Here is a 26,193-nt window from a genome sequence, read left to right as displayed (position 1 = left end):
CAATTACCTCTCCCCAAACACAGTAAGAAGATGTAGCATGCAGATACCACATACACACGTGTGTTCCATTTTTATTTAGGATTTTTTTTTTTTTTTTGTGAGATGGAATTTTGCTCTTGTTGCCCAGGCTGGAGTGCAATGGCACAATCTTGGCTCACTGCAACCTCTGCCTCCCGGGTTCAAGCGATTCTTGAGCCTCAGCCTCCCAAGTAGCTGGGATTACAGGCACCTGTCATCACACCTGGTTATTTTTGTATTTGTAGTAGACACGGGGTTTCTCCATATTGGTCAGGCTGGTCTTGAACTCCCAACTTCAGGTGATCCACCCGCCTCGGCCTCCCAAAGTGCAAGGATTATAGGTGTGAGCAACTGCGCCCAGCCTAGTTAGGATTTTGAAAATTCTGACAATCAGGAATGGGGGTTCAGGAGTGGTACTGATGCAGAAAAGGGAAGTCATGAAGTGGGGACTGTCAAGGGTAGAGGCAGTAGTGTCTCCTTCATCCCCACCCTGCTGTCTTCTCCTGAAAGACATGATCACATCCTAGAATTGATGAGTCCTCTACCATGTCTGTTCAACTGAAGAGAAAATACGGCACAGTCAGAATAAGGCATTAAAAGGGGAAAGTGAGGCAGGGACACATGGCACACATGCAGATGCTGGTGTACTGCCTGGGTTCAGAGGATGGACTTGGGGGTGGGAGAAGCGATGTAATATGATGAGAGAAGAGAGAGACCCCACATAGAGGTCAGGAAAACATCCCAACACAGTATCAAAGACCAGAGGGCATGAACCCGTCAAGTGTCCATTATGCATCAGGTGCCCATGACCTAAGTGATGGGATTTAGGACAAACACACTAAGGAACAGGGAGGACCTAAAGGGTTTCGTGAGATCAGTACTCACAGTGGAGGAGACGTCTGTCTCATCGGGCAGCTCCTAACACTGACCTCAAAGCGATGCTGTCCATCACAGTGGATCCTTGCATCATTCTCATCTGACACAAATGTGATGGCCAAGCCCTGTTCCAAACCAGCCTGCCCTGGCCACCTGAAAGGAGACAGAGGGTAGAAACAGAAGACCCCAAAGAGGGAAGACACCCAGAGGGAGGGAAGAGGATGTAAGGTATGAAAAGATACAAAAAATAAGGAATGGGAGAGTGGGCATCCTTCTGGGTGTGGGGCTCACCTGTCACTGATAAAGGCAATGTTAATCCACTGGATGTCTATGATGTGGCCCAGTAGGTTGGTAACCATAGAACTGGTCATTGAAAATCTTTTGGGGTCATTCTTGGACATGTGCAGAACAGCAAACAATTTTAGCCACCTGATTTGGTTCCTTGGCTTCCCATTCAGTTTTCCTTATGCCTCAGCTGCTGCTATTACTGCTGGCTGCCCTCCTCATTCCCCTAAATTCCAGATGGGTGTGAGGAGGTAAGAGTGGGAAGAAATAGTGGATTGTGGATTGAGGTGCAATGTCCCACCACTGGAGGTGGCGAGGGGACAGATTCATAAGCTGGCACTGAAGAGGCTCCTGCCCTTTGCACAGTGTGTTTGGTCACCCCAGTGCTCAGGCTGAACCCTGAGAAGAACAAGGAACTTGGACTGTCTGAAGGCCCTTGGGTGGTGTTTAAGTCGCCTGGCCACTGTGTCCTGGCTGAATGTGTACATGCAGATGGAATCTTTTTTTTTTTTTTTTTTTGAGACGGAGTCTGACTCTGTCGCCCAGGCTAGAGTGCAGTGGTGCGATCTCGGCTCACTGCAAGCTCCGCCTCCCGGGTTCACAACATTCTCCTGCCTCAGCCTTCCGAGTAGCTGGGACTACAGGTGCCCGCCACCATGCCCGGCTAATTTTTTGTACTTTTAGTAGAGATGGGGCTTCACCGTGTTAGCCAGGATGGTCTTGATCTCCTGACCTCGTGATTTGCCTGCCTTGGCCTCCCAAAGTGCTGGGATTACAGGCGTGAGCCACCATGCCCGGCCCGCAGATGGCATCTCTAAATGACTTATACAAAGTGCTACTGCCACAGCATCCCCAGCAATTTTTTACAGATTGTGGAGCTTTCAGATCTCCGTGTGCTGGATACTGACTGTTTAGAATTTTCTTAGGATGTACTCACTGCTTCTGCCTTGTATTTCTCTTCACCTGAATGACACAAAAGGTTTAAGAGTCTCAGTGGTGTGACAGAGAGAACTGTGTCAAGTGGATGATTCCATTTGCCATGGTTACAAGGGAGGCTGGGAGCTCAAAACTGAATTCCTTCACAGAGGTTCCTGCTGGAGGTGCACACAGAGTACAGACCCACAGAAACAGCTTGGATTTGCTGGACCAAGCCCAAAGAGAGACATATTATCTGAACAAAACAGGATTTCTTTCCCCCGTTGAGATCCACACCCCTCACCACAGAGCAGTAAAATGCACAGCAGAGGACAGGGAACACTGTGACCGCACCAGGATTCTCCACCAAAGACCGTTGTGTGGAAGGGGCTGCTCGGCTCTCTTCTGTCTACCGAGTAGCTGGGACTTTTATGAATGTTTGTTTTGTAAGTGGTGCTATGTCCATCCATTTTTAATAAAGTTAATGGCATCTTTGAGACAGCTGGTTCTATGAGCTATGTCCGGTAGCTTAAGTTGGAAGTCAGCTTTCAGCGTGGCCCTATCAGGGTCTCTTTTTTGACTTCATTCTCTTTGAAGTTCAAGTCTTTCAAGTCAATACATTTAAAAGAAGACTTTTGACATGAGCTTCAGGTGCAGTCTTGTCTGCCTCCTGAGGCCCCCTGAGCTGGAAGTGAGGATTCCACTTGGCATTTCTCCCACCGGGTGCACATGTGTCTGCTCACGTAGGGCCATTGGCCATCGGTGGCAGGAGTGCTGGTCATTTCCACATTTAAGAGGATTCTTAGGTATAATTTCTTTTTCTTTTTATTCTTTTCTTTCTTTCTTTCTTTCTTTCTTTCTTTCTTTCTTTCTTTCTTTCTTTTTTATTATTATTTTTTTTGAGACAGAGTCTCGTCTGTCACCAGGTTCTGGAGTGCAGTGGCATGATCTTGGCTCACTGCAATCTCCACCTCCCAGGTTCAAGTGATTCTCCTGCCTCAGTCTCCCAAGTAGCTGGGGCTACAGGTGTGTGTCCCCACACCCAGCTAATTTTTGTACTTTTAGTAGAGACGGGGTTTCACCATGTTGACCAGGATGGTCTCAATCTGATTTCATGATCTGCCCGCCTTGGCCTCCCAAAGTGCTGGGATTACAGGCGTGACCCACCGCACCCAGCCTTGGTATAATTTCTTTCTTAGGCCTGGCTAAAAGTCATAAATAATCTGTAATCAGTGTTATTTAATACTCTTTTCACCCTCACCCAAATCTTGTCATAAAGAACAAATGAATTTTTGTTTGGAGAACCTGTTAATGTAGTAGGCTAAAGCTGTGATTTTAAGAAGAAAACACATAGTAAAGTTCTATGTAGCTGAAAGGCGTGGTGTCAATATGTGGTCTGTTCCCTGGCCATTGATGGTGCCACTGACTGCCTTACTAATGGTCACTGTCCACTTGAAGGCCTAATGTGTACAGCTCACATTATTATTATTATTATTTTGAGATGGTGTCTCACTCTGTTACTCAGGGTGGAGTGCAGTGGTGCAATCTTGGCTCACTGCAACCTCCGCCTCCTGAGTTCAAGCGATTCTCCTGCCTTAGCTTCGGAGTAGCTGGGATTACAAGCATTGCATCATATTTCTTTGGGTATTATTGAGGCAGTGGCCTTACTGAGCCTTGTGTTTCATTCTAACAATGCTTCAGCACGTGTGGCTACATACAAGGGAGGTTGAATTGTTGCAGTAAACTGAGGAATGGAGAGACTAATATGCAGTACAGGAGGATTGTTTATTTTAGGTACACACTGGCTCAGTGGATTTGTATCTAAAAAGTTGAGCATTGAACAAAGACAGAGGGTTTTTTTTTAATTCTCCAATTAAAAACTTTTAATTAAAAAATAAACTTTAATGTCAAAAATGCAAACTTGGGGAAGACAGAATGATCACACACAAGGCTGTCACTTCACACTTGGAAGGCTGCACAGCGGCCGGCCAGAGGCGCTCCTCACTTCCCAGACAGGGCGGGGGCCGGGCAGAGGTGCTCCTCACTTCCCAGATGATGTGGGGACTAGGAAGAGGTACTCCTCACTTCCCAGACGGTGGGCAGCTGGGCAGAGGCGCTACTCACTTTCCAGACAGTGGGGAGGCTGGGCAGAGTTGCATCTCATTTCCCAGATGGGGCAGCAGCTGGGCAGAGGTGCTCTCACTTGCCAGACGGGGCAGTGGCCGGGCAGAGGCGCTCCTCACTTCCCAGATGGTGGGGTGGCCGGGCAGAGGTGCTCCGTACTTCCCAGATGGGATGTCAGCCAGGCAGAGGCACTGCTTACTTCCCAGACAGGGCAGCGGCCAGGCAGAGGTGCTCCTTACATCCCAGTCAGTTGGGCGTCTGGGCAGAGGTGCTCCTCACTTCCCAGATGGGGCAGCGGCCAGTCAGAGGTGCTCCTCACATCCCAGACGGGGTGGCTGCGGGGCAGAGGCGCTCCTCACATCCCAGACAGGGCAGCAGCCGGGCAGAGGAGCTCCTCACATCCCAGACAGAGTGGCAGCCGGGCAGAGGGGCTCCTCACTTTCCAGATGGTGAGCAGTTGGGCAGAGGCGCTCATCACTTCCCAGACAGGGCGTCGGCTGGGAAGAGGTGCTCCTCACTTCCCAGACAGGGCAGCGGCTGGGCAGAGGTGCTCCTCACTTTACAGATGGTGCAGCCAGGTAGACAGGCTCCTGACATCTCAGACAGCGGGCATCCAGGCAGAGGCGCTCCTCACATCCCAGACAGGGTGATGGCTGGGCAGAGGTGCTCCTCACCTGCCAGACGGTGGGGCAGCAGCTAGGCAGAGGCGCTCCTCACTTCCCAGATGGTGGGCAGCTGGGCAGAGGCGCTCCTCACCTGCCAGATGGTGGGCAGCTGGGCAGAGGCACTCCTTACCTGCCAGACGGTGGGCAGCTGGGCAGAGGCGCTCCTCAGTTGATCATACAGTGACAGGTCATGTAATCTATAGCATAACGTAACTTGTGACCTTGCATAGCTGGTTGCCTTGTAGCTGCATTGAAAGAAAAATAAGAACTGGCTAAATACGGACATTTGTAAAACACAATAATGTTAAGAAACCTGGGAAAAGAGTAACAGTAAAATGATCTATTTTTCTTTTTTTTCCTTCAACTTTGCTCTGGAAGTAGGGGGTGTCTGGAGCCTATTCTTTTGGCCTTGGCTCTTCGGACAGTGTTATCTTATAACTGTCCTTGAAGTGAGCTTGCTAGGCAGAGGAAAACTTGTTCTTTTCTTTTGCTTTTTAACTTTGGCCTTGCCACATTCTGGGCCTTAACTTTTACTTTTCTTGGAGTGAATAAATGCAGTGCTTATTATTATTATTTTAAATTTCTGCCTCAGTTTCTTTTCTTTGATGCGTTTTATGAAAGAAGTTTTAGAATAGAAGGCATCACTATTACTGCTTGAAGTAATAGTGCTCCACATCGTCTGGGAAGTGAGGAGCACGTCTGCCCGGCCGCCCTGTCTGGGATGTGAGCAGCACCTCTGCCCGGCCGCCCTGTCTGGGATGTGAGCAGCACCTCTGCCCGGCCGCCCTGTCTGGGATGTGAGCAGCACCTCTGCCTGGCCCCCGCCCTGTCTGGGAAGTGAGGAGCGCCTCTGCCCGGTGGCTGTGCAGCCTTCCAAGTGTGGGCATACTTCCCAGCTGCCCACCATCCGTAAAGTGAGGAGCACCTCTGCCCAGCCGCTGCCTTGTCTGGGAAGTGAGGAGTGCCTCTGCCCAGCCACCACACCATCTGAGATGTGAGGAGCACCTCTGCCCGGCCACTGCCCTGTCTGGCAAGTTCTGCTTGAAGAGACAAGTTTTCTTCTTTAGACAAAGGTTGATATTTACGCAGAGCCACTAGCTGAGTGGTAGTTTGCCTGGCTACTGTTGCTTCTACAGTTGATTGAATGCTTCTAACAAGGAGAGGTAAGAGACAAGGGAGTATTAGGCAACTTTTTAGTATGGCCAAAACTACTTCTATTAAAGTCTTGTACTTTCTAAAAAATGAAAACTAGCTTCTAAAGAGAGAATCTGGAGACTGCTTTTTCTAAGTTTGATCTGGATCATGGGCTAATTTTTGTATTCTTGCAGTTATTTCTATAATGGCCTTTCTGTTGTCATTGATTTCCAGGCAACAGTTAGATTGAACTTTCTACATACTTCTTGGGCTAAGAGGTAGTCTAAAGCTAATCTGTTCTGATAGACAGCGTTTCTTATTTTTGTGGTTTGCTGGGCCAGTAAATCTAATGCATTTGCTGTTTCATTAGTGATTATTTCAAGTACTGCCCACGACTGTATGATGCAGTTAAGCATGTAAACAGGAATGCTGCATTTGCATGACCTATCTTGTGCCTAGGGAGCCGGCCCTATAGTATTGAATTATTCTTTCAGGGGCTAATCTGTGTCTTTCTCATCTTCTATTTTTTTTTTTTTTTGAGACGGAGTCTGGCTCTGTCGCCCGGGCTGGAGTGCAGTGGCCGGATCTCAGATCACTGCAAGCTCCGCCTCCTGGGTTTACGCCATTCTCCTGCTTCAGCCTCCCGAGTAGCTGGGACTACAGGCGTCCGCCACCTCGCCCGGCTAGTTTTTTGTATTTTTTAGTAAAGACGGGGTTTCACCGTGTTAGCCAGGATGGTCTCGATCTCCTGACCTCGTGATCCGCCCGTCTCGGCCTCCCAAAGTGCTGGGATTACAGGCTTGAGCCACCGCGCCCGGCCTGCATTTGCTTTCTTAAGGTTAATTCTTTTAGTTCTTGGAGATCACGTTTAATTTGATGGTGGCTGACTGAACAAAATCTTATAGGGTAAATACTTTATTGGGTGGGGGTGCACTTGACTCAGAGGAAGACTATAGGCAAGACTTGATTCTGTCTCAGATGAATTTCTTGGCAATATTTCTTCAGTAGCTGCTTGAGTGTCTGGTTCATGCGTTCTACAGTAAAAGGATCTATTTTTCTCTTTTTCTCTTTCAATTTTGCTGTAGAAAAAAGAAGTGTCTAAGGCCTATTTTTTTAGCCCTAGCTATTCAGACAGCGTTGTCTTATAACTGTCCTTGGGCTGGGCAAGGTGGCTCACGCCCGTAATCCCAGCACTTTGGGAGGCTGAGGCGGGTGGATCACAAGGTCAGGAGATCGAGACCATCCTGGCTAACACAGTGAAACCCTGTCTTTACTAAAAATACAAAAAAATTAGGTGTGGTGGCGGGCGCCTGTAGTCCCAGCTACTCAGGGGGCTGAGGCAGGAGAATGGTGTGAACCCAGGAGGTGGAGCTTGCAGTGAGCTGAGATCATGCCACTGCTCTCCAGCCTGGGTGACAGAGCAAGACACCATCTCAAAAAAAAAAAAAAAATATATATATATATATATATATCTCTATATCTATATATATATATAGATATAAAACTGTCCTTGAGGTAAGCTTGCTAAGCAGAAAAAAAAAACTTGTTCTTTCCTTTTTCTTTTTAACTTTTGCCTTGCCACATTCTAAGCCTTAGCTTTAACTTTTTTTAAAGTAAATAAATGCAATACTTATTATTATTTTTAAATTTCTGCCTCAGAATGAATAAATAACATGTATTTTTTTTTAAGTCAGGCCTTTGGATTAGGGTAAACTCTAGGATAGTTAAGTGAATTCCCTGAGGAATTGTGGACACTGTAAACAGGTGAGGGCATTATTCTCTGCTTCTCTGTCCCCACAGAGTCATCATTCACCCTCCTCCCACCTTGTCCCCTGCACTGGGAGGCAACCACGACAGGCATGGCCTGTGCTCCTTCAACATGTGGCTTCTGCTTGGGTTTGGATGATAACAGGCACCTGCAGGAGATGGGGGTGTGGGAGGAGAAATAACTCAGGGTTTTCGCTTCCCTCACTCCCTCTGGACAGCTCTGTGGTTCTGTAATCATTGCCATCCTCTACCTACAGCCACAGGCATGCGGGGCTGCCCCTAGTGAAAGCTACAGATTTCCCTGGGTTCTGGAAACTGCTCCCTTCCTTGCTCTTCCAAGCTCAGAGATGAAAACAGTTTCCTGCCAGGAATCATCCCAGGGAGCTTCAGCGCCCTAGTGGCTTTCTTAGTGCTGCCAGCACCTGTGTAAATGGTGCCATCTCAGGCCAGGCGCTGTGGCTCACACTTGTAATCCCAGCACTTTGAGAGGCCGAGGTGGCAGGATCACCTGAGGTTGGGAGTTCGAGACCAGCCTGACCAACATGGAGAAACCCCGTCTCTACTAAAAATACAAAATTATCTGGGCGTGGTGGCATATGCCTGTAATCCCAGCTACTTGGGAGGCTGAGGCAGGAGAATCGCTTGTACCCGGGTGAGATCGCGCCATCACACTCCAGCCTGGGCAACAAGAGTGAAGCTCCAACTCAAAAAACAAAAAAAGGTGCCATCTCTTTCTTGCCAGGTCCCTGACTGACCACAGGGTGCTCCCCCAAAAGGAGAAGTGACAAGAATGTATTTAAGACATTGCACTAACATGTCTATTCATGATGTTATTTCAAAAAATTGACTTACTACAATAAAAGGGAATAATAAGAGTATGTTGGAAACAGAGCAGGAAGAAAGACAAAGATTAAAGCAATCAATCTGGGCATCTGAGAAGCCCCAAGTGCAGAGGCTGCCCTGAGTCTTTAGAGGACAAGAAACAGAACACACCACCCAAAAGTGAGAGACAGAGCCTGGCCAGAGCAGGATGATAACGGCTCTCCTACAGAGTACTATTCCTGTAACTCTCTGACGAGAGGGATGAGATCGACATGTAAAAATACATACACACACAAAGTGGAGCTGAGGGCAGGATGGAGGGCTGCCATTCTCAGCCCTTGACCTCCATGGACTTGGAGAAAGGCTCAGCCTGGAGATGTGTGAAGCCTCCAACCTGGAGCAGCACCCGCCCCTAAAGACCAGGCACAAATCCCAGCACATGGAGGGATCCAGACAAATACACAAGAAATGACCACAGCAGGAACTTTATTGAGCACTGAGCGAGGGTGCACACACCACTCAGCACCTGCCCCTCCACCCACCCTTCTCTCCCCACCTGCCCCTGCCCCAGCATAGCAGGTCCTCAGAATCCAAAAAAAGAACCTAACCTCCGTGTTCTCTCTCTGTCTCTCTCTCTCCTCTCTCTTTGTTTTTTGAGACAGTTTATCTCTTGTTGCCAGGCTGGAGTGCAATGGTGTGATTTCGGCTCACTGCAACCTCTACCTCCCGGTTCAAGCAATTCTCTTGCCTTAGCGTCCCAAGTAGCTGGGATTACAGGCAGCTGCCACCACACCCAGGTAATTTGTGTATTTTTAGAGATGGGGTTCACCATGTTAGCCAGGCTGGTCTCGAACTCCTGACCACAGGTGATCCACCTGTCTTGGCTTCCCAAAGTGCTGGGATTACAGGCATGAGCCACCACGCCTAGCCTCCGTGTTCTCTTAATAGTTTGTAATATCTTAGCACAGTTTCAAAGAAAGGATATGAGAACAATAACTCATAGAGCAAGACATCTATCTAGAGTGAGTGAGTCACAGGGGAGATCGGGGAGGGAAACACTGTAACTCTTTCATTCCCAGAAAAGGAAGGTTGATCCAGGGAAGGGGACCCCAGGCCTGGATATTGGGATTATGTGGAAGGGGTTCTGGGGCATCAGGGGAATTGATCCCTCTCCCTATATCATCCTTGTGCTGTGCTTGGGAGTAGACACAGTTTATCAGCTGTGCAGCTCGGGGAAGAGAAGTCAGAGTCCAGAGACACGGGGAGCTGAGAACAATCTATGTCTTACTCGTCTGCACAAGGCAGGTCTCAAACTGTGGAGAACATGGTAATGACCAGATTCAGCTCAGCCACTCTCAGCCTTGACACCTAGAGCATTGCGGACAGCCCATCGCCACCCCCTACCTTCAAATCCAAAGATCCCCTATAGCCCAAAGCTGCTCCCCAGCCTCAACTCATGTTGGCATTAGGCCCCAAGGATCATACTTCAGGAAGCTGTTAGCACCACATCAGTGTCAAGAACCCTGTCACCACTTGGAGAATGATAATAAAGAGGACCCGTCAGAGGCTGCAGGAAGAGACTGTATTTGAGGCGGGACAATGGGATGGGTGAGGCACAGGACCGTGGCTCCATCCTCTCTATTCTAGGGGTTAGAGTTGAGCTGCCTCTGCTGCCCCTTCCATGCTGGATTTTATAGAGTAGACCCCTCCTGAAGTTCTTATGAGGACAGAAGACCCTGTTAGGTGCCATGGCAGAGAGAGGCCCAAGGGTCAGGAATACCTGGTTAATATTGCTCCCAGGTGAGATTAGAAAATTAAAGCATTAAACCCAGGACCCAAGAGAGACGGAAAAGACAGTACAGGACCCTGCAATCAGTCTCTTGGATGTCTGTTTGCAACGAAGGTCTTTCCTTCAGGGAAAGGCACCTGGTATCGTGGTCCTGAGTGTTGCTATCCTGCTGTTCTCATCTGTGAATGGGGCTGGACCTCTACCTTCCTCCAGTATAAATAACTGGGAGGATCTGTCCACATACATTTGGTACCTACATATTAATTAATACTGTACAACAGTTTGGTTTAATATTTTATATCTTATAAGTAATAAACAAAATAGAAGGATGATATTTTTATTAAAGGTAATTCAGATTATATGAGAATCAGATTCCTGGGGCCCTGGGTACCTTATCTCCATGTTTAGAATCCTCATGGAGGACCAGGGGAGTACAGAGCCCCCAAAATGGTCATGAGGCCTGAAGCTCCCTTGTGTAAAGGACCCTCCCCTGTACTTTGGGGCTCAGGGCGAACAGCACAGCTGACACCCAGGGTCTCCAGCCTCCGACCTCTGCTGTCAGCCTGAACTTGCTCGGCCTTCCTGGCTGCCAAGCTTCTGGTTCCCAGCAGCCTCCTCTCTCACCCTTCACCTCTTCTGATTGGGGCCATTGGCCACTTGACAGGCAGTGCCCTCCTTGTCAGTTTGCCTGTCTGCCGGGTTCCCTCTCAGGGTTTGTGGCTTGACTGGGTTCACTATCCCCAGCCCCCGCGGGAACAGGGAGAAGTGACTCGGCAAGTCTCCCACTCACAGTGGGATCCCTACAGGTGAGATGGGGCAAAGCCATCTTTCCAGCCTCTTCCATACCTGAGAACTTCTTGCACATCACAGCTCCGAGGACCAGAGCAGGAAGTAATGTTAAGCCAGCAATGGTTCCCACGATGGTTAGGATGAGCTTGGAAGGTGGTTCTGAGAAGGGAATGAAAGGGGCCTTGACTTTTAGGTTAAAATCCTGACCCTGTCACAGGGCCTAGAGCAGCTTCCATTGTGCCAGTCCTGTGAAGGGATTTTCACCTCATCCCCCTCTTTACCCACCTCAGTATAAGGGGCCTGAGTAGCCCCTCATGCTCCACACAGCACGGGGATCCCTGCTTCTCCCCAGAAGGCACCACCACAGCCACCCACTTCTAGAAGGTCCCATCCCCCAGGCTTGGGGTCCCCATGCTGTGTGTCCTGGGTCTGGTCCTCCCCTTCCCACAGTCAAATCAGCATAATTTCTGCTGGGTAGAAGCCCTGGGCCCAGCATCTCAAGGTGACTTTCCCATTAAATCCTGAGTGAGGGGTCACAAGCGCTGATGGCTGCTCTGAGGAGAGTCAGAGACTAAGCCATCTTGAGTCATGGACAGTAGGATTCTCATGGATAGAGAAAATTTAATGGGTATCTTAGCTATCAGCCTCCTTGTGAGAGGTCCAGCAACAATTTTCAAAGTTAAAAGTAGGTTCAGGATAAGCAATTTTCCTAACCTCTAATGCTCTCTATCTACAAATGTGTCTCATTGTCTGCAAAGTCACTTTTTTTTGCTTCTAATGTTGGCAATGTTATTTTTCACTTTTAAAATTTCTGTTTCCTTTCTAATTTCCACTCAGATTTTATAAACTTCTGATACTATCTGTTACAGTCTGATATTAGGACCTAGAAGTTGTTTGTAGGATTGCTTTCATTTCCTGTGTCTCTGCTGATTCTCTTTTTCTGGTGTTTTATCTTCTGGTTGGGTTAAAGAGCCCCCGGTGAAGGTGGACCCAAGTACATCACTGTTGATGAGGGTAACTGCTGTCCTTTCCTATTTACCTCCTTGCACTCCTTCTCTCTGTCCTCCTTCCGCACCCACCCTCAGGACAGCCTCAGGATCCTGGACAGAATCCTCTACGGCAAGAAGAAGAAAGAAGATAGAAAAAAGAAGAAATAAAAGAAGGAAGAAGGAAGAAGAAGAAGAAAGAACAAGGAGGAGGAGGAGGAGGAGGAGCATGGTGCTGGGTTTGGCCCCCTTCCCTCCCACAGGGACGCCTCCAGGGAACATAATTCCAACTCCAGGAGGTCCTGACGTGCGTGCGGCCCTGAGGACCCCAATACCTGCCTGCAGCAGCGTCTCCTTGCCAAGCTCTAGGCTTCTGAGCAGCCATCTAGTGCAGTGACCCATCAGGGGTTCCCTTGTGGCCTCCGCAATCCAGAACCTCTTCCAGGTACCATTCATCCTCTGAGCTGCGGTTTGTGCCGCTGTCCAGGTCTGTAGGTTCTGAATCGGGGACGTGAAATCTCCCCTGTGGTAGGCAGACTGAAAGTGTCCCGGGAGGAAGCTCTCGTCCAGAGCCACGCGCAGCCACGCAGTATCCACAGGTGCGGGCCCTGGACCTGTCCTGGTGTCAACTCAAGGCAGGGCTGGGGAGGGGAGGGAAGTCGTCCGGCCCCTCCTGCCTCACCCTGCACACCCCCAGTTCCTCCCTCTCTCTGTGATTGGTCACAGCGGAAGTCAGTCATGATCTAGATTGAAGGAAAAACCTGGAGCAAAATGTTGCTTGCACTTCCCCACCCATGAGGGGTCAGCTGAGGCCCTGCCCCCCATGCCTGGGAGACCCTGGCCCAGCAGGTCAGTGTGGGGTTTGGGGGACACCTGTGCCTAAAGCTTGACGTCACTCACCAGCTGGCCTGGGTGGTGGTGCCTGGAGCAGCAAACTTTGGACAAAGGGAGCTGCAAGACTCACGTCCTGCCTGCTGCCTGGCTGGCTCATAGTGTTTGTGATAGGTGGGGCTGGCTAGTGGGGGAATGTAGGAGTCAGAGTGGTGGGAAAAATGATGGAGAAAGGAACAGACCTTCTGAAAGGTCATAAGGCTCTGCAAAGCTCCAGGGGAGAATAGCTGAAGGCAGCTATTCTATAACCCTAAGGCAGAGGGCAAGGAGTAGGTACAAGGGAGTGTAGGGGAATTTATCTTAAACAGACTTGTTTACTTATGTTGACTGAGAACTGACCTTTGATCATCCACACACCTGAGGTTCCTTGAAAGGGGAACAATAAATGTTAATTACCCACAGATTGTGTTTGCTCCAGGCTTTTGGCATTGTGCCTGCACTGAACAAAAACAAGCAGCTCCAGCTTCTCGGTACTGCTACACTTTGGCCACTTGATCTGGGCAGTCCCCTAGCTGCTCTTACACTGCGTACCTGTGTCTGAATACTCCTTTCATCCATCGGTCGGTCAGGGTTTGCAGGACAGACCTGGCAGGGGAACATGTAGTGCCCTTAGCCTGGGTGCTGCACTGCATAGAACAACATTAGGGTAGCACCATGTAAGATAGGTACCCACCATGACCTGTGCAAACATAACACGTGTCACCACACCAAAGATGTGGTGGAACACATGGTCCCACCAAGGTTGAGCCCTGATGGACTTTGTGCCCTCTGGGAGTTTATGGGTCTGTGGGTACACAGGGTGGCCTCACCTGTCAGTGAACTGGACTGGACGTTGTTCCTGGGGGAGGCCTTATGTGTCTGCCACTGTCCTCCCCACGTTATCCAGATGCCTGCATAACTGAGAGGCACTACCCTCCCAGTTTTCACAGGTGCGACGAACCGCCTGGCAGTTCTATCCCTTGTCATTAACTGTCTCTGCAGCACGTGTTATGACTATAGAGGCACAAGTGACGGCTCTTGCAGAGCATACCACTCAGGTTCTGAATTACAGCTGAATAGCCCTTTTCCTGTTAACGGATGAGGTTAATCAGATTAGAAAAGTAGTGTTGCAAGACTGGATGGCCTTAGACATGGTACCTGCTGCCTAAGGAGGCACCTGTGTCCTTGTAGGAACACAGTGCTGTACATTTATCCCTGACAATTGGCAAAACATAACAACATACCTGCAAGGGATCACATGGAGAATAAAGGTGGTCAAGAGCCTTACTGATGACCCCTGCAGAGGTGGTGGGCATCCCTAGGTTCTGGCCTATGCTGGACCCTGATAGTCATAAGTAGCATAGCTGGAATCTTAGTAGTGAGCTGTTGCTTTCTGTATTGCTGTTGGGGGTTATAGGTTCAAGGCTCCACCCTAGGGGCACATGTCCCTACCCAGAAGACACCCTCGGCCTAGGGAGTGGAATGTAAGAAAGATGACTGCACTTCAGTCGGGAGTAAGCTGAGGCAGCCTTCTGATGCAGCATGACACAGTGGATTTGGAGCACAGGCATACAAACCCATGCATTATGTAACCACACCATGTAAGGCATATAATGTAACTACTCACATGAGCTCGTGCTTGGCTCAGAAGCATTATTGTCTGTAAAAAGTGTAACTGCTCTGCTAATGCTATGCATAGTGCTTGCTTGCTCGCTCGCACACCCAGAGAGAAATAAAGCTATGTCCCACCTGCCTACAATTGCTCGAGTGGTCTTTCAGCTACCCGCCACCTGTCCACTGACTCCCCGAGGACCCCAGCTTGAGCTGGAGCCTAACATATATGTACCACAACTAACACTTAAATAAATCCAACAAAGAAAGAGATACTATGAACAGTAGCAAAATATTTCAAGATCTTTGGAATAAATGTACTAAAAAATACATAAGTGTAAACAGCAATGCTTTAAGGGTATTTAATAAAGAAACATTCCGTATTAATTAATTATAAGTCTCAATGTGGCAAAATTTGTCAATGTTCTCCAAATCTGTTTACTGAACATAATCTCTATTAAAATATAATTTTTAGGGAAATGTGCTTCTCAAACTTGAAAAGTTGCCAATGATAGAAAAAACACTCATGAAGTCAAAATGCAAAATGTATGGATTTACTTCATTTTATAGAGAGATGTATTCTAAAGCCATCATCTTGGGATGATGAAAATCTTCTAAAATTAGATATGGTAAGTTAAAAATCTGAATATGTGAAAAATCAAATTGTGTACTTTAAATGGGTGAATGGTATGTGAATTATATCTTAAAGTTTAGTGAAAGAAACATATTGAGATGTCATGACAAATCCACTAGAATTTCTAAATTAAAATCACTGACTATTCCAAATATTGGTGAGAAAATGGACCATCAAGAGCTGCCACACACTGCTGGCCATAGTGCAAACTGATACTGTCACTTTGTCTAGCAGTGTGGCATCATGTCTCTGGGTGGGATATCATACACACACACCAGTAAATCCACTTCTAGGCATATAATGTTGAGAGATATGTGCTCATTGTACCAACATACATATGCGAGAAGGTTTACAACAGCATTGTTTGTAATTTTTAAAATCTGAAAACAAAGTCACCACAAACAGAGAAGGATTAATTTAATGTGTGGTTTATTTGTTCAATGTAATTCGACAAATAGTAAGACATGAACACTTTAGAGACACCTATAACAACTTAGCAAACATACATTTGAGCTAAAATAAGGTCTCATAAGAGTCGCATAGCACGATTCCATTTGCATGAAAATTTCAAAATTTATATGAAGTTTGAGATAAGCTTTATTGTTTTAGAGATGTATGCATTGGGGTAAAACTTTAAAGAAAGGCACCAACAGGATTACTATGAAATCAGGATGAGGGTGAACTCTAAGAACAGCTGGAGCCGTGACTCCAGCTTTTGTACTGGGGAGAGGATTTGCTCCCAGGGAAAAACCTCTCCTGCTTTGCAGGCTTATTTTCTTTATATTTGTAGAACAAAAATGTTGATGTAATAAAAAGAACGTATTTGTCCAAAGTGAAAACTGGGAGGGTAGTGCCTCTCAGTTATGCAGGCATCTGGGTAATATGGGGAGGACAGTGGCAGATACATAAGGCCAACCCCAGGAACAACGTCCAGTCCAGTTCACTGACAGGTAAGGCTACCTGTGTACCCACAGACCCATAATTTTTCTATTTTTTATCCTTTATATTTTTACATTTTTCTATCCTTATCAATACCCCATATTGTGATGAATACAGTGGCTTCATTTTGTTGGAAGGGACATGACAATGGACCTTTTCAGCCAGGATTTCTCTGGGCCTTTCCATGGGATTTAGTCCCTGCCATGGTAGGTGAAGGGAGAGCTCTCGGTGCAGGGTTTGGTGTTTATAATGAACCATGCTGTTTGGGCAGCAGGTTTATCTCTGGAAGTTCGAAGGTTAGTCAGGAGTGTGATCCTCTTCCCCATTCAAAAGGTCAAGGTAGAGCAGGTTCTTGTTCACAGTGTAGTGAGTGAGAAAAGGGAAAGTGACAGAGAGTATTCTTTCACCTTTTTGTGACCTGCATGCATCCAAGTCTCTGGTGTTTTAAATAACTGAAACTGAGACCTAGATCCACTTATCTGTAAAGTTGAACTGTGGAGGAGGAAGCATGTCATCCCCACCACCGGAGAGATCCCTGAAGAGAGATTTGTGAGCCCCCATTTAATAAAAAATGACATAAAATTTCACCAAAATAAAGTGAAATTGTGGCTATAGATGGAGCTTTATTTAGAGCTTTGACTCCCCACCTGCTTCCTAAGACATGATCCTTCCCCAGGAGACTATAGAATCACAGGGCTTACACTGGAGGGGCAAGGCGTGATGGTGTTCTTCCTTTCTGGAAAACAGGATGTTTTGGATTGCATATATTTTCCAAAGATGGCTGCAAAAATATCTTCCATCACACCTGCTTTTCTTTAGTTTGACCCACCACTCCCTCATCAAGAGGTAAGGTCTCTCCACTCCTTAAACATAAGCAGACCTAATATCTGCGTTAGCCAGTAAAATATGGCAGAAGTATGCTTGTGTCAGTTCTGGGCACTGCCATTAACCATCCTGCCTGCATCTGGTTCCTTCCACTTCAATCCCTGAACCATGTAACACTCCCGGGCCATCATCTGAACCCAGTCAACACATAGAATCCTATGAAGAGATCATAAAAAATTCTTAGTTACTATTTTCATGAATATCCTTTTCTATCCTTCCAATTTCAACTTCTGTGTGTTGTTAGATACAAAGTGAGAATCTTGTAGCCAGCATATGGTTAGACTCTTTTTATTCTTTCTTTTTTTTTTTTTTGAGATGGAGTCTTACTCTGTTGCCCAGGCTGGAGTGCAGTGGTGCAATTGTGGCTCACTGAAACCTCGGCCTCCCTAGTTCCAGCAATTCTCCTACATTAGCTTCCCTTGTAACTGAGATTACAGGCACCTGCCACTACACCCGGCTAATTTTTTTTGTATTTTTAGTAGAGATGGGGTTTCATCTTGTTGGCCAGGCTGGTCTCGAACTCCTGACCTTGTGATCCGCCAGCCTCAGCCTCCCAAAGTGCTGGGATTACAAGTGCGAGCCACCATGCCCAGTCACATTCTTTTTATTTTATCCATTGTTATAATCTCTGAATTCTGATTGGGGAGTTTACATTTAAAGTAATTGATAAGGAAGGATTTAGTTCTGTAATTGTGATGTTGGTTTTATGCATGTCTTATAGCTGTTTTGTCCCTCATCTCCTTCATTCCAACCTTCCTTTGTTTTTAGTGGATTTTTTCTAGTGATATGTTTTCACTGCCTTCTCATTTTCTTCTGTGTATATTTTATGTCTATTTGTTTGTGATTACCATGGTATTGCATATAACAATACAGTTATAACAATCTTGAATGGAAGCCAATATGAAACTCTGCTTCTTTACATCTTTTCCCACCCCTCATTTTACATTATTGATGTCACAAGTTACACCTCGGCAGGCTGGCAGGCTGGAAAGTCACAATGTTGCAAGCTTCAGTCTGAAATTTGTAGACCAGGCTGGCAGACTGGAAACCTAAACTGTAGTTGCTACTGTCATCTTCAGGCAGAATTTTTTCTCCTCTGGGAAGCCTCATATTTTGCCCAAAGGCCTTCAACTGATTCAAAAAGTTCCACGCAGATTATTGAGGGTAATTTCCTTTTCATAAAATCAACTGATACCAGATTTTAATCACAACTGCAATACACCATCATAGCAACATATAAATTTAGTGTTTGATGAAATAACATGGTGCTATGGTTTAGTCAAATTGACAGATAAGACCCACCATCCCAGTCCATGCTTGTGAACTTGGCGCCCATTAACGTTTTCTTAAACCATACTTCATCTCCAAATAAAAACAACTATAAAGTCATACTTTTGTCAAAGATGATACAATTAGCTTGCATCCAACTAAAAACACACTAAACCTTTCCTCAGAAAAAGATTCAAACTGAATGCATGATATGCACTCTTCTCCTTGATGTACTGTAGCCTAAATACCATGTGTAATAAAAGTTACACCATCATTAATAAAAGGGAACTATCATTAGCACGTCTTATGTTTTATTACAAGATGATCAGGAAAAGATGAAAAGAAAGGTATTTGCTCAATACATGTCTGGATACATACACACAGACAGAAATATCATTATAAAAACATAAGGAAGTAATGCTGATAACATTTACTGCCTTTATTTCTGTAAGTGCTCACATGGTTACAGCTGGTTATTTATTTATTTATTTATTTATTTACTTATTTATTTGAGACAGGGTCTTGTTCTGTTGCCCAGGCTGGAGTGCAGTGGCATTACCTCGGCTCACTGCAACCTCCACCTCCTGGGCATAAGTGATCCTCCTACTTCAGTCTCCTAAGTAGCTGGGACTACAAGCACACCACCAACTCTGACTAATTTTTTGTATTTATTTTCAGTAGAGATGGAGTTTCAGCATTTTGTTCAGGTTGGCCTCACATTCCTAGACTTAAGCAATCCACCCACCTCAGCCTCCCAAAGTGCTGGGATTACAGGCATGAGCCACTGTGCTGGCCACAACTAGTATTTATAAATATTTTTGTTGTTTTTCACTAACCATTCCATATTTCCTTTGCCTTCAGCAAGTCCGTCAGCTGATCAGGTTTCTTTTCCTGCTTGAGTGACTCAAACCTTCATTTCTGAAGGGAATGGGTCATTAGAAGTCCTGCTTGACTTGGGTTGTTGTTGTTTTCATTGACTTTAATTACAAGGCAGAGTATTACTAAGAGATGCTCTAAAACATCTCCTGTTCCAGACATAGTCCTATTCCTGCCATTGTGTAGTAGCAGACCAATTCCCCGTGATGACCAGGACCGATCACCTGAGACAGTGCAGTCACTCCTTCCTTTGTTGATTCAGAATCATGAGGAGCTGAAAGGCCCAGGTGGCTGTCTTAGCTTCCAGCTCAATGGTTCATTTCTGTGTCTCCTGAGGGAGAATTCCTCCTTTTGTAAACCTCTAGAATGGGCAAGACCTCCCAACCAGGGTCTACAGCACCTCTTAAAGATGTGTTCAGTCTGGCAACAGGTCTGTACTTTCCTGGAACAGACCTCCCAGAGGAAGGGGCAGACTGCCGTCTTTGCTGTTACATAGCCTTCACTGGTGATACCTTCAGGTACTGGAAAATCTGAGGCAACTATGGACTGTAGCAGACCCTCAGCAAACTGTACAGCCCTACAGAAAAGTGGCCAGACTGTTAAAAGAGAAAACAAAAGAAAAGAAAACCCACTCAAAGGCCAGCAACCTCAAAGATTGAGGGTAGATAAGCCCACAAAGATGAGAAGAAATCAGCAAAAGAATCTGATAACCAACCTGACAGAGATGAAAAACACTCTATAAGAATTTCACAGTGCACTCACAAGTATTAATAGCACAATAGAGCAAGTGGAGAAAAGAATCTCAGTGCTTGAAGACTGGCTTTCTGAAATAAGACAAGAAGATGAGACTAGAGAAAAAAGAATGAAAAGGAATGAACAAAACATCTGAAAAACATGGGATTATGTAAAGAAACTGAATATATGAATGATTGGTGTACCTGAAAGAGATGGGGAGAATGGAACCAATTTGGAAAACATTTCAGGATATCATCCATGAGAACTTCCCCAACCTAGCTAGACAGGCCAACATTCAAATTCAGAAATGCAGAGGATCCCAGTAAGTTGCTCCATGAGAAGATCATCCATCATTCCCAAGACAAATAATCATCAGATGCTCCAAGGTTAAAATGAAAGAAAAAAAGGTCAAGCGTAGCCAGAGAGAAAGGCCAGATCACCTACAAAGGGAAGCCCATCAGACTAACAGTGGATCTTTCAGTGGAAATCCTACAAGCCCGATGAGATTGAGGGCCAATATTCAACATTCTTAAAGAAAAGAGTCTCCAACCCATAATTTCATATCCAACCAAACTAAGCTTCATAAGCAAAGGAGAAATCAGATTCTTGTCAGGCAAACAAATGCCAAGGGAATTCATTACTACCAGACCTGCATTACAAGAACTCCTGAAGGAAGCACTAAACATGGAAAGAAAGACAGTTCCCAGCCACTACAAAAGCACAGTGAAGTACACAGACTAGTGACACAATAAAGCAACCACATAAGCAAGTCTGCAAAGTAACTAGCTAACATCATGATGATAGGATCAAATCCACACATATCAATACTAACCTTAAATGTAAATGGGCTAAATGCCCCATTTAAAAGACGTAGAGTGGCAAGCTGGATAAAGAACCAAGACCTATCAGTATGCTGTCTTCAATACACCCATTTCACATGCAATGACACACATAGGCTCAAAATAAAAAGAAGGAAGAAAATTTACCAAGCAAATGGGAAGCAGAAAAAAAGCCAGGGTTGCAACCCTTGTTTCTGACAAACAGGTGTTAAACCAACAAAGATCAAAAAAGACAAAGAAGGGCATTACATAATGGTAAAGGGTTCAATTCAACAAGGAGATCTAACTGTCTGAAATATATATGCATCCAACACAGGAACACCCAGATTCATAAAGTAGGTTCCTAGAGACCTTCAAAGAGACTTAGAATCTCACACAATAATAGGAAGAGATTTTAATACTCCACTGACAACATTAGACAGATCAAGACAGAAAATTAACAAAGATATTCAGGACCTGGACTTAGCCCTGGATCAAATGGACCTGATAAATATCTACAGAAGTCTTTACCTCAAAGCAACAGAATATACATTTTTTGCATGACCACATTGCGCTTACTCTAAAATTGATCACACAATTGGAAGTAAAACACTCCTCAGCAAATGCAAAAGAACTGAAATCATAACAAATAGTCTCTTGGACCACAGTGTAATCAAATTCAAAATAAAGACTAAGAAATTCACTCAAACCATACAATTACATAGAAATTGAATAACCTGTACTTGAACGACTTTTGGGTAAATAATGAAATTAAGGCACAAATCAAGAAGTTCTTTGAAGATAATGAGAACAAAGACACAATGTACCAGAATCTCTGGGAAACAGCTAAGGCAGTGTTAAGAGAGAAATTGATAGCATTAAATGCCCACATCAAAAAGTTAGAAAGATTTCAAGTTAGCAACCTAAAATCACAACCAAAAGAACTTGAGAACAAAGAGCAAACATATCCCAAAGCTAGCAGAAGACAAGATATAATAAAAAAAATTAACAAAGACATTGTCTCCTGAAGGAGGCAGAGACACGAAAAACCACTCAAAAGATCAACGAATTCAGGAGTTTTTTGTTTTTGTTTTTTACTTTTTTTTTGAGATGGAGTTTCACTCTTGTTACCCAGGCTGAAGTGCAGTGGCACGATCTCGGCTCACTGAAACCTCTGCCTCCTGGGTTCAAGTAATTCTCCTGCCTCAACCTTTCGAGTAGCTGGGATTATAGGCATGTGTCACCATACCTGGTTAATTTTTTTGTATTTTTAATAGAGATGGGGTTTCTCCGTGTTGGTCAGGCTGGTCTTGAACTCCTGACTTCAGGATCTGAGTCAGGAGTCAGCAACTCCTGACCTCAGGATCTGCCTGCTTCAGCCTCCCAAAGTGGTGGGATTACAGGCGTGAGGACACTGCTTCTGGTCTAGGTTTTTGTTTTTTTTTTTTAAATTAACAAAATCAACAGACCCCTAGCTAGGCTAGTAAAGAAGAAATGAGAGAAGATTCCAATAAACACGATTAGAAACAATAAGAGGGACATAACCATTGACCACACAGAAATTCAAGCAACCACCAGAAAATATTATGAACACCTCTATGCAAATAAAGTGGAAAATCTAGAAGACAAGGATCAATTCATGTACACATACACCTGCCCCCTCCAAGACTGAACCAGGAAGAAATTGAATCACTGAACAGACTAAAAATGATTTCTGAAATTAATGCAGTAATAAATAGCCTACCAACCAAAAAAAGCCCATGACCAGATGATTGACAGGCAACTTCTATTAGATGTACAAAGAAGAGCTGGTACTATTACTACTGAAACTATTCCCCCCCCCGCCCACCACCACCACCACCAACAACAACAAAAAAAAAAAAAAAAAGGAGGAGGAGAGACTTCTCCCTAACGCATTCTATTAGGCCAGCATCATCCTGATACCAAAATATGGCAGAGATACAACAACAACAAAAAAGAAAACTTCAAGCCAATATTCTTGATGAACATTGATGCAAAAAGCTTCGACAAAATGCTGGCAAGCCGAATCCAGCAGCACATCAAAAAGCTTATCCACCACAATCAAGTAGACTTCATCCCCAGTATGCAAAGTTTGTTCAACATACATAAATTAATAAATATGCCTCATTATATAAACAGAACTAAAGACAAAAACCACATGATTATCTCGGTAGATGCAGAAAGGGCCTTTGATAAAATTCGACATCTATTCATGTTTTAAAAAAAACTCTCAATAAACTAGATAGTGAAGGAATACACTTCAAAATAATAAAAGCCAATTATGACAAACCCACAGCGAGCATCATACTGATGGGAAAAAGCTGGAAGCATTCCCCTTGAAAACTGACATAAGACAAGGATGCCTTCTCTCATTACTCCTATTCAACATAGTATTGGAAGTTCCAGTCAGGGCAATCAGGCAAGAGAAATAAACAGAGGTATTCAAATAGGAAGAGAGGAAGTCAGACTATTCCTGTTTGCAGATTACGTGATTCTATAACTAGAAAAACCCATAGTCTCAGCCCAAAAACTTTTAAAGGTGATAAACAACTTCAGCAAAGTCTCAGGATGCAAAATTGATGTGAGAAAATTGTTAGCATTTTTACACACCAACAACAGGCAAACTGAGAGCCGAATCAGGAATGAACTCCCATTCACAAATGCCACAAAAAGAATACAATATCTCGGAACACAGCTAACTTGGAAGGTAAAAGGTCTCTACAAGGAGAACTATAGACCACTGTTCAAGGAAATCAGAGATGATGCAAACAAATGGAAAAACTTCCTATGCTCATGGATAGTAAGAATCTATATTGTGAAAATGGCCATACCGCCCAAAGCAATGTATAGATTCAATGCTATTCCTATCAAACTGCCACTGACATTCTTTTTTTTTTTTTTTTTTTTGAGATGGAATATTGCTCTGTTGCCCAGTCTGGAGTGCAGTGGTGCGATCTCAGCTCACTGCAAGCTCCACCTCCTGGGTTCATGCCATTCTCCTGCCTTAGCCTCCTGAGTAGCTGGGACTACAGGCGCCCACCACCACACCCGGCTAATTTTTTGTACTTTTAGTAGAGATGGGGTTTCACCTGTTAGCCAGGATGGTCTCAAACTCCTGACTCATGATCCATCACCTTGGCCTCCTAAAGTGCTGGGATTACAAGTGTGAGCCACCGCACCCGGCCACTACCACTGACATTCTTTTTTTTTTTTTTTTTTTTTTTTTTTTTGAGACGGAGTCTCGCTCTGCCGCCCAGGCTGGAGTGCAGTGGCCAGATCTCAGCTCACTGCAAGCTCCGCCTCCCGGGTTTATGCCATTCTCCTGCCTCAGCCTCCCGAATAGCTGGGACTACAGGCGCCCGCCACCTCGCCCAGCTAGTTTTTTTGTATTTTTTGGTAGAGACGGGGTTTCACTGTGTTAGCCAGGATGGTCTCGATGTCCTGACCTCGTGATCCTCCCGTCTCGGCCTCCCAAAGTGCTGGGATTACAGGCTTGAGCCACCGTGCCCGGCCACCACTGACATTCTTTACAGAACTAGAGAAAAACTATTTTAAAATTCACCTGAAACTAAAAAAAGAGCCTGAATAGCCAAGGCAATCCTAAATAAAAGGAACAAAGCTGGAGGCATTATACTACCTGATTTATTTCCTTTTTTTTTTTTTAGACGGAGTCTCACCCTGTCATCCAGGCTAGGGTGCAATGGTGCGATCTTGGCTTACTGCAACCTCAGCCTCCTGGGTCCAAGTGATTCTCCTTTTCTCAGCATTCTGAGTAGCTGGAATTACAGGTATGTGTCACCACACCCAGCTAATTTTTTATATCTTTAGTAGAGATGGGGTTTCACCTTGTTGACCAGAATGGTCTCAAACGCCTGACCTCATATTCCACCTGTCTCTGCCTCCCAAAGTGCTGGGATTACAGGCGTGAGCCACCACGTCCAGCCTACGCTACCTGATTTCAACTATACTTCAAAGCTACAGTAACCAAAACAGCATGGTACTGGTACAAAAACAGACATATAGACCAATGGAACAGCACAGAGAACCCAGAAATAAGACCACACCTACAACTATGATCATTGACAAACCTGACAAAAACAAGCAATGGGGAAAGGATTCCCTATTCATAAATGGTGCTTGGATAACTGGCTAGCCATATGCAGAAGATTAAAACAGAACCCCTTTCTTACACCATATACCAAAATCACTTCAAATGGATTAAAGACTGAAATGTAAGATCCAAAACTGTAAAAACCCTAACACAACTTAACACAACTTAAATACCATTTAGAACACAGGCATGGGCAATGATTTCACGATAAAGATGCCTAAAGCAAGTGCAACAAAAGCAAAAATTGTCAAATGGGACCTAATTCAACTAAAGAGCTCTGCACAGCAAAAGAAACTATCAACAGAGTAAACAACATACAGAATAGGGGAAAAGTTTTTTGCAAACTATGCATCTGATAAAAGTCTAATATCTGTAAGGAACTTAAACAAATTTACAAGAAAAAACAAAACAACCCCATTAAAAAGTGGGCAAAGCATGTGAACAGATGCTTCTCAAAAGAAGGTATACGTGCAGCCAACAAACGTGAAAAAATGCTCAGCATCACTGATCATTAAAGAAATGCAAATCAAAACCACAGTAAGATGCCATTTCACACCAGTCAGAATGGCTATTATGAAAAAGTCAAAAAATAACAGATGCTGGCAAAGTTGTGGAGAAAAAGGAATACTTATACACTGTTGGTGGGAGTGCAAGTTAGCTCAGCCATTATGGAATACAGTGTGGTGATTTCTCAAAGACCTAAAGACAGAAATACCATTATACCCAAAAGAACATAAATCATTCTATTATAAAGACATAGGCACACATATGTTCATTGCAGCACTATTCACAATAGCAAAGACATGGAAGCAACTTAAGTGCCCATCAATTATAGACTGGATAAAGAAAATGTGATACATACATACCATGAAATACTATGCAGCCAGTAAAAGGAATATGATCAAGTCCTTTGTAGGGACATGGATGGAACTGGAAGCCATTATCCTTAGCAAACTAATGCAGAAACAGAAAACCAAATACTGCATGTTCTCACTTATAAGTGGGAGATAAATGATGAGAATGCATAGAGACACATAGGGGAATAGCACACACTGGGGCCTTTCAGAAGGTGGAGGGTGGGAGGAAGAAGAGGATCAGGGAAAATAACTAATGGGAACTAGACTTAAAACCTGGGTGATTAAACAATCTGTGTACCAAACTCCCACAACACAAGTTTACCTGTAAAACAGCCTGCACTTGTACCCCTGAACTGAAAATAAAAGTTAAAAGAAGGAACTGATCTGTGGATTTTGC

General features: G+C 45.0%; 1 protein-coding gene and 1 long non-coding RNA gene across 3 annotated transcripts; one reads left to right on the top strand and one right to left on the bottom strand.

Moving 5' to 3' along the window:
• Nucleotides 1-3,594: 3,594 nt before the first annotated feature.
• LOC144340486 (uncharacterized) lies at nt 3,595-12,626 on the bottom strand. 2 transcript variants are annotated; one of them, XM_078000571.1, is made up of 4 exons: nt 12,506-12,626; nt 11,242-11,343; nt 7,842-7,933; nt 3,652-5,128 (listed from the first exon to the last, which is right to left on the bottom strand). In XM_078000571.1, the coding sequence occupies exons 1-4, from the start codon at nt 12,624-12,626 to the stop codon at nt 5,081-5,083; spliced, it is 363 nt and encodes a 120-aa protein (XP_077856697.1). In that variant the 3' UTR covers nt 3,652-5,080. The 2 variants fall into 2 exon arrangements, 1 of the variants encoding a protein (XP_077856697.1); XR_013416661.1 differs by lacking the exons at nt 7,842-7,933; nt 12,506-12,626 and having other exon boundaries at nt 3,595-5,128; nt 11,242-12,273.
• LOC144340488 (uncharacterized) lies at nt 5,146-14,793 on the top strand. The gene is made up of 3 exons (XR_013416665.1): nt 5,146-5,580; nt 5,652-6,046; nt 12,270-14,793. It is a non-coding gene; the product is annotated as an uncharacterized LOC144340488 (long non-coding RNA).
• The last annotated feature ends 11,400 nt before the right edge of the window (nt 14,794-26,193 follow it).

Source organism: Macaca mulatta, chromosome 4 (assembly GCF_049350105.2).
Source record: "Macaca mulatta isolate MMU2019108-1 chromosome 4, T2T-MMU8v2.0, whole genome shotgun sequence".
Taxonomy (NCBI): domain Eukaryota; kingdom Metazoa; phylum Chordata; class Mammalia; order Primates; family Cercopithecidae; genus Macaca; species Macaca mulatta.
The sequence above is the reverse complement of the archived record's forward strand: the minus strand, read 5'-3'. Positions and strand labels throughout refer to the sequence as shown.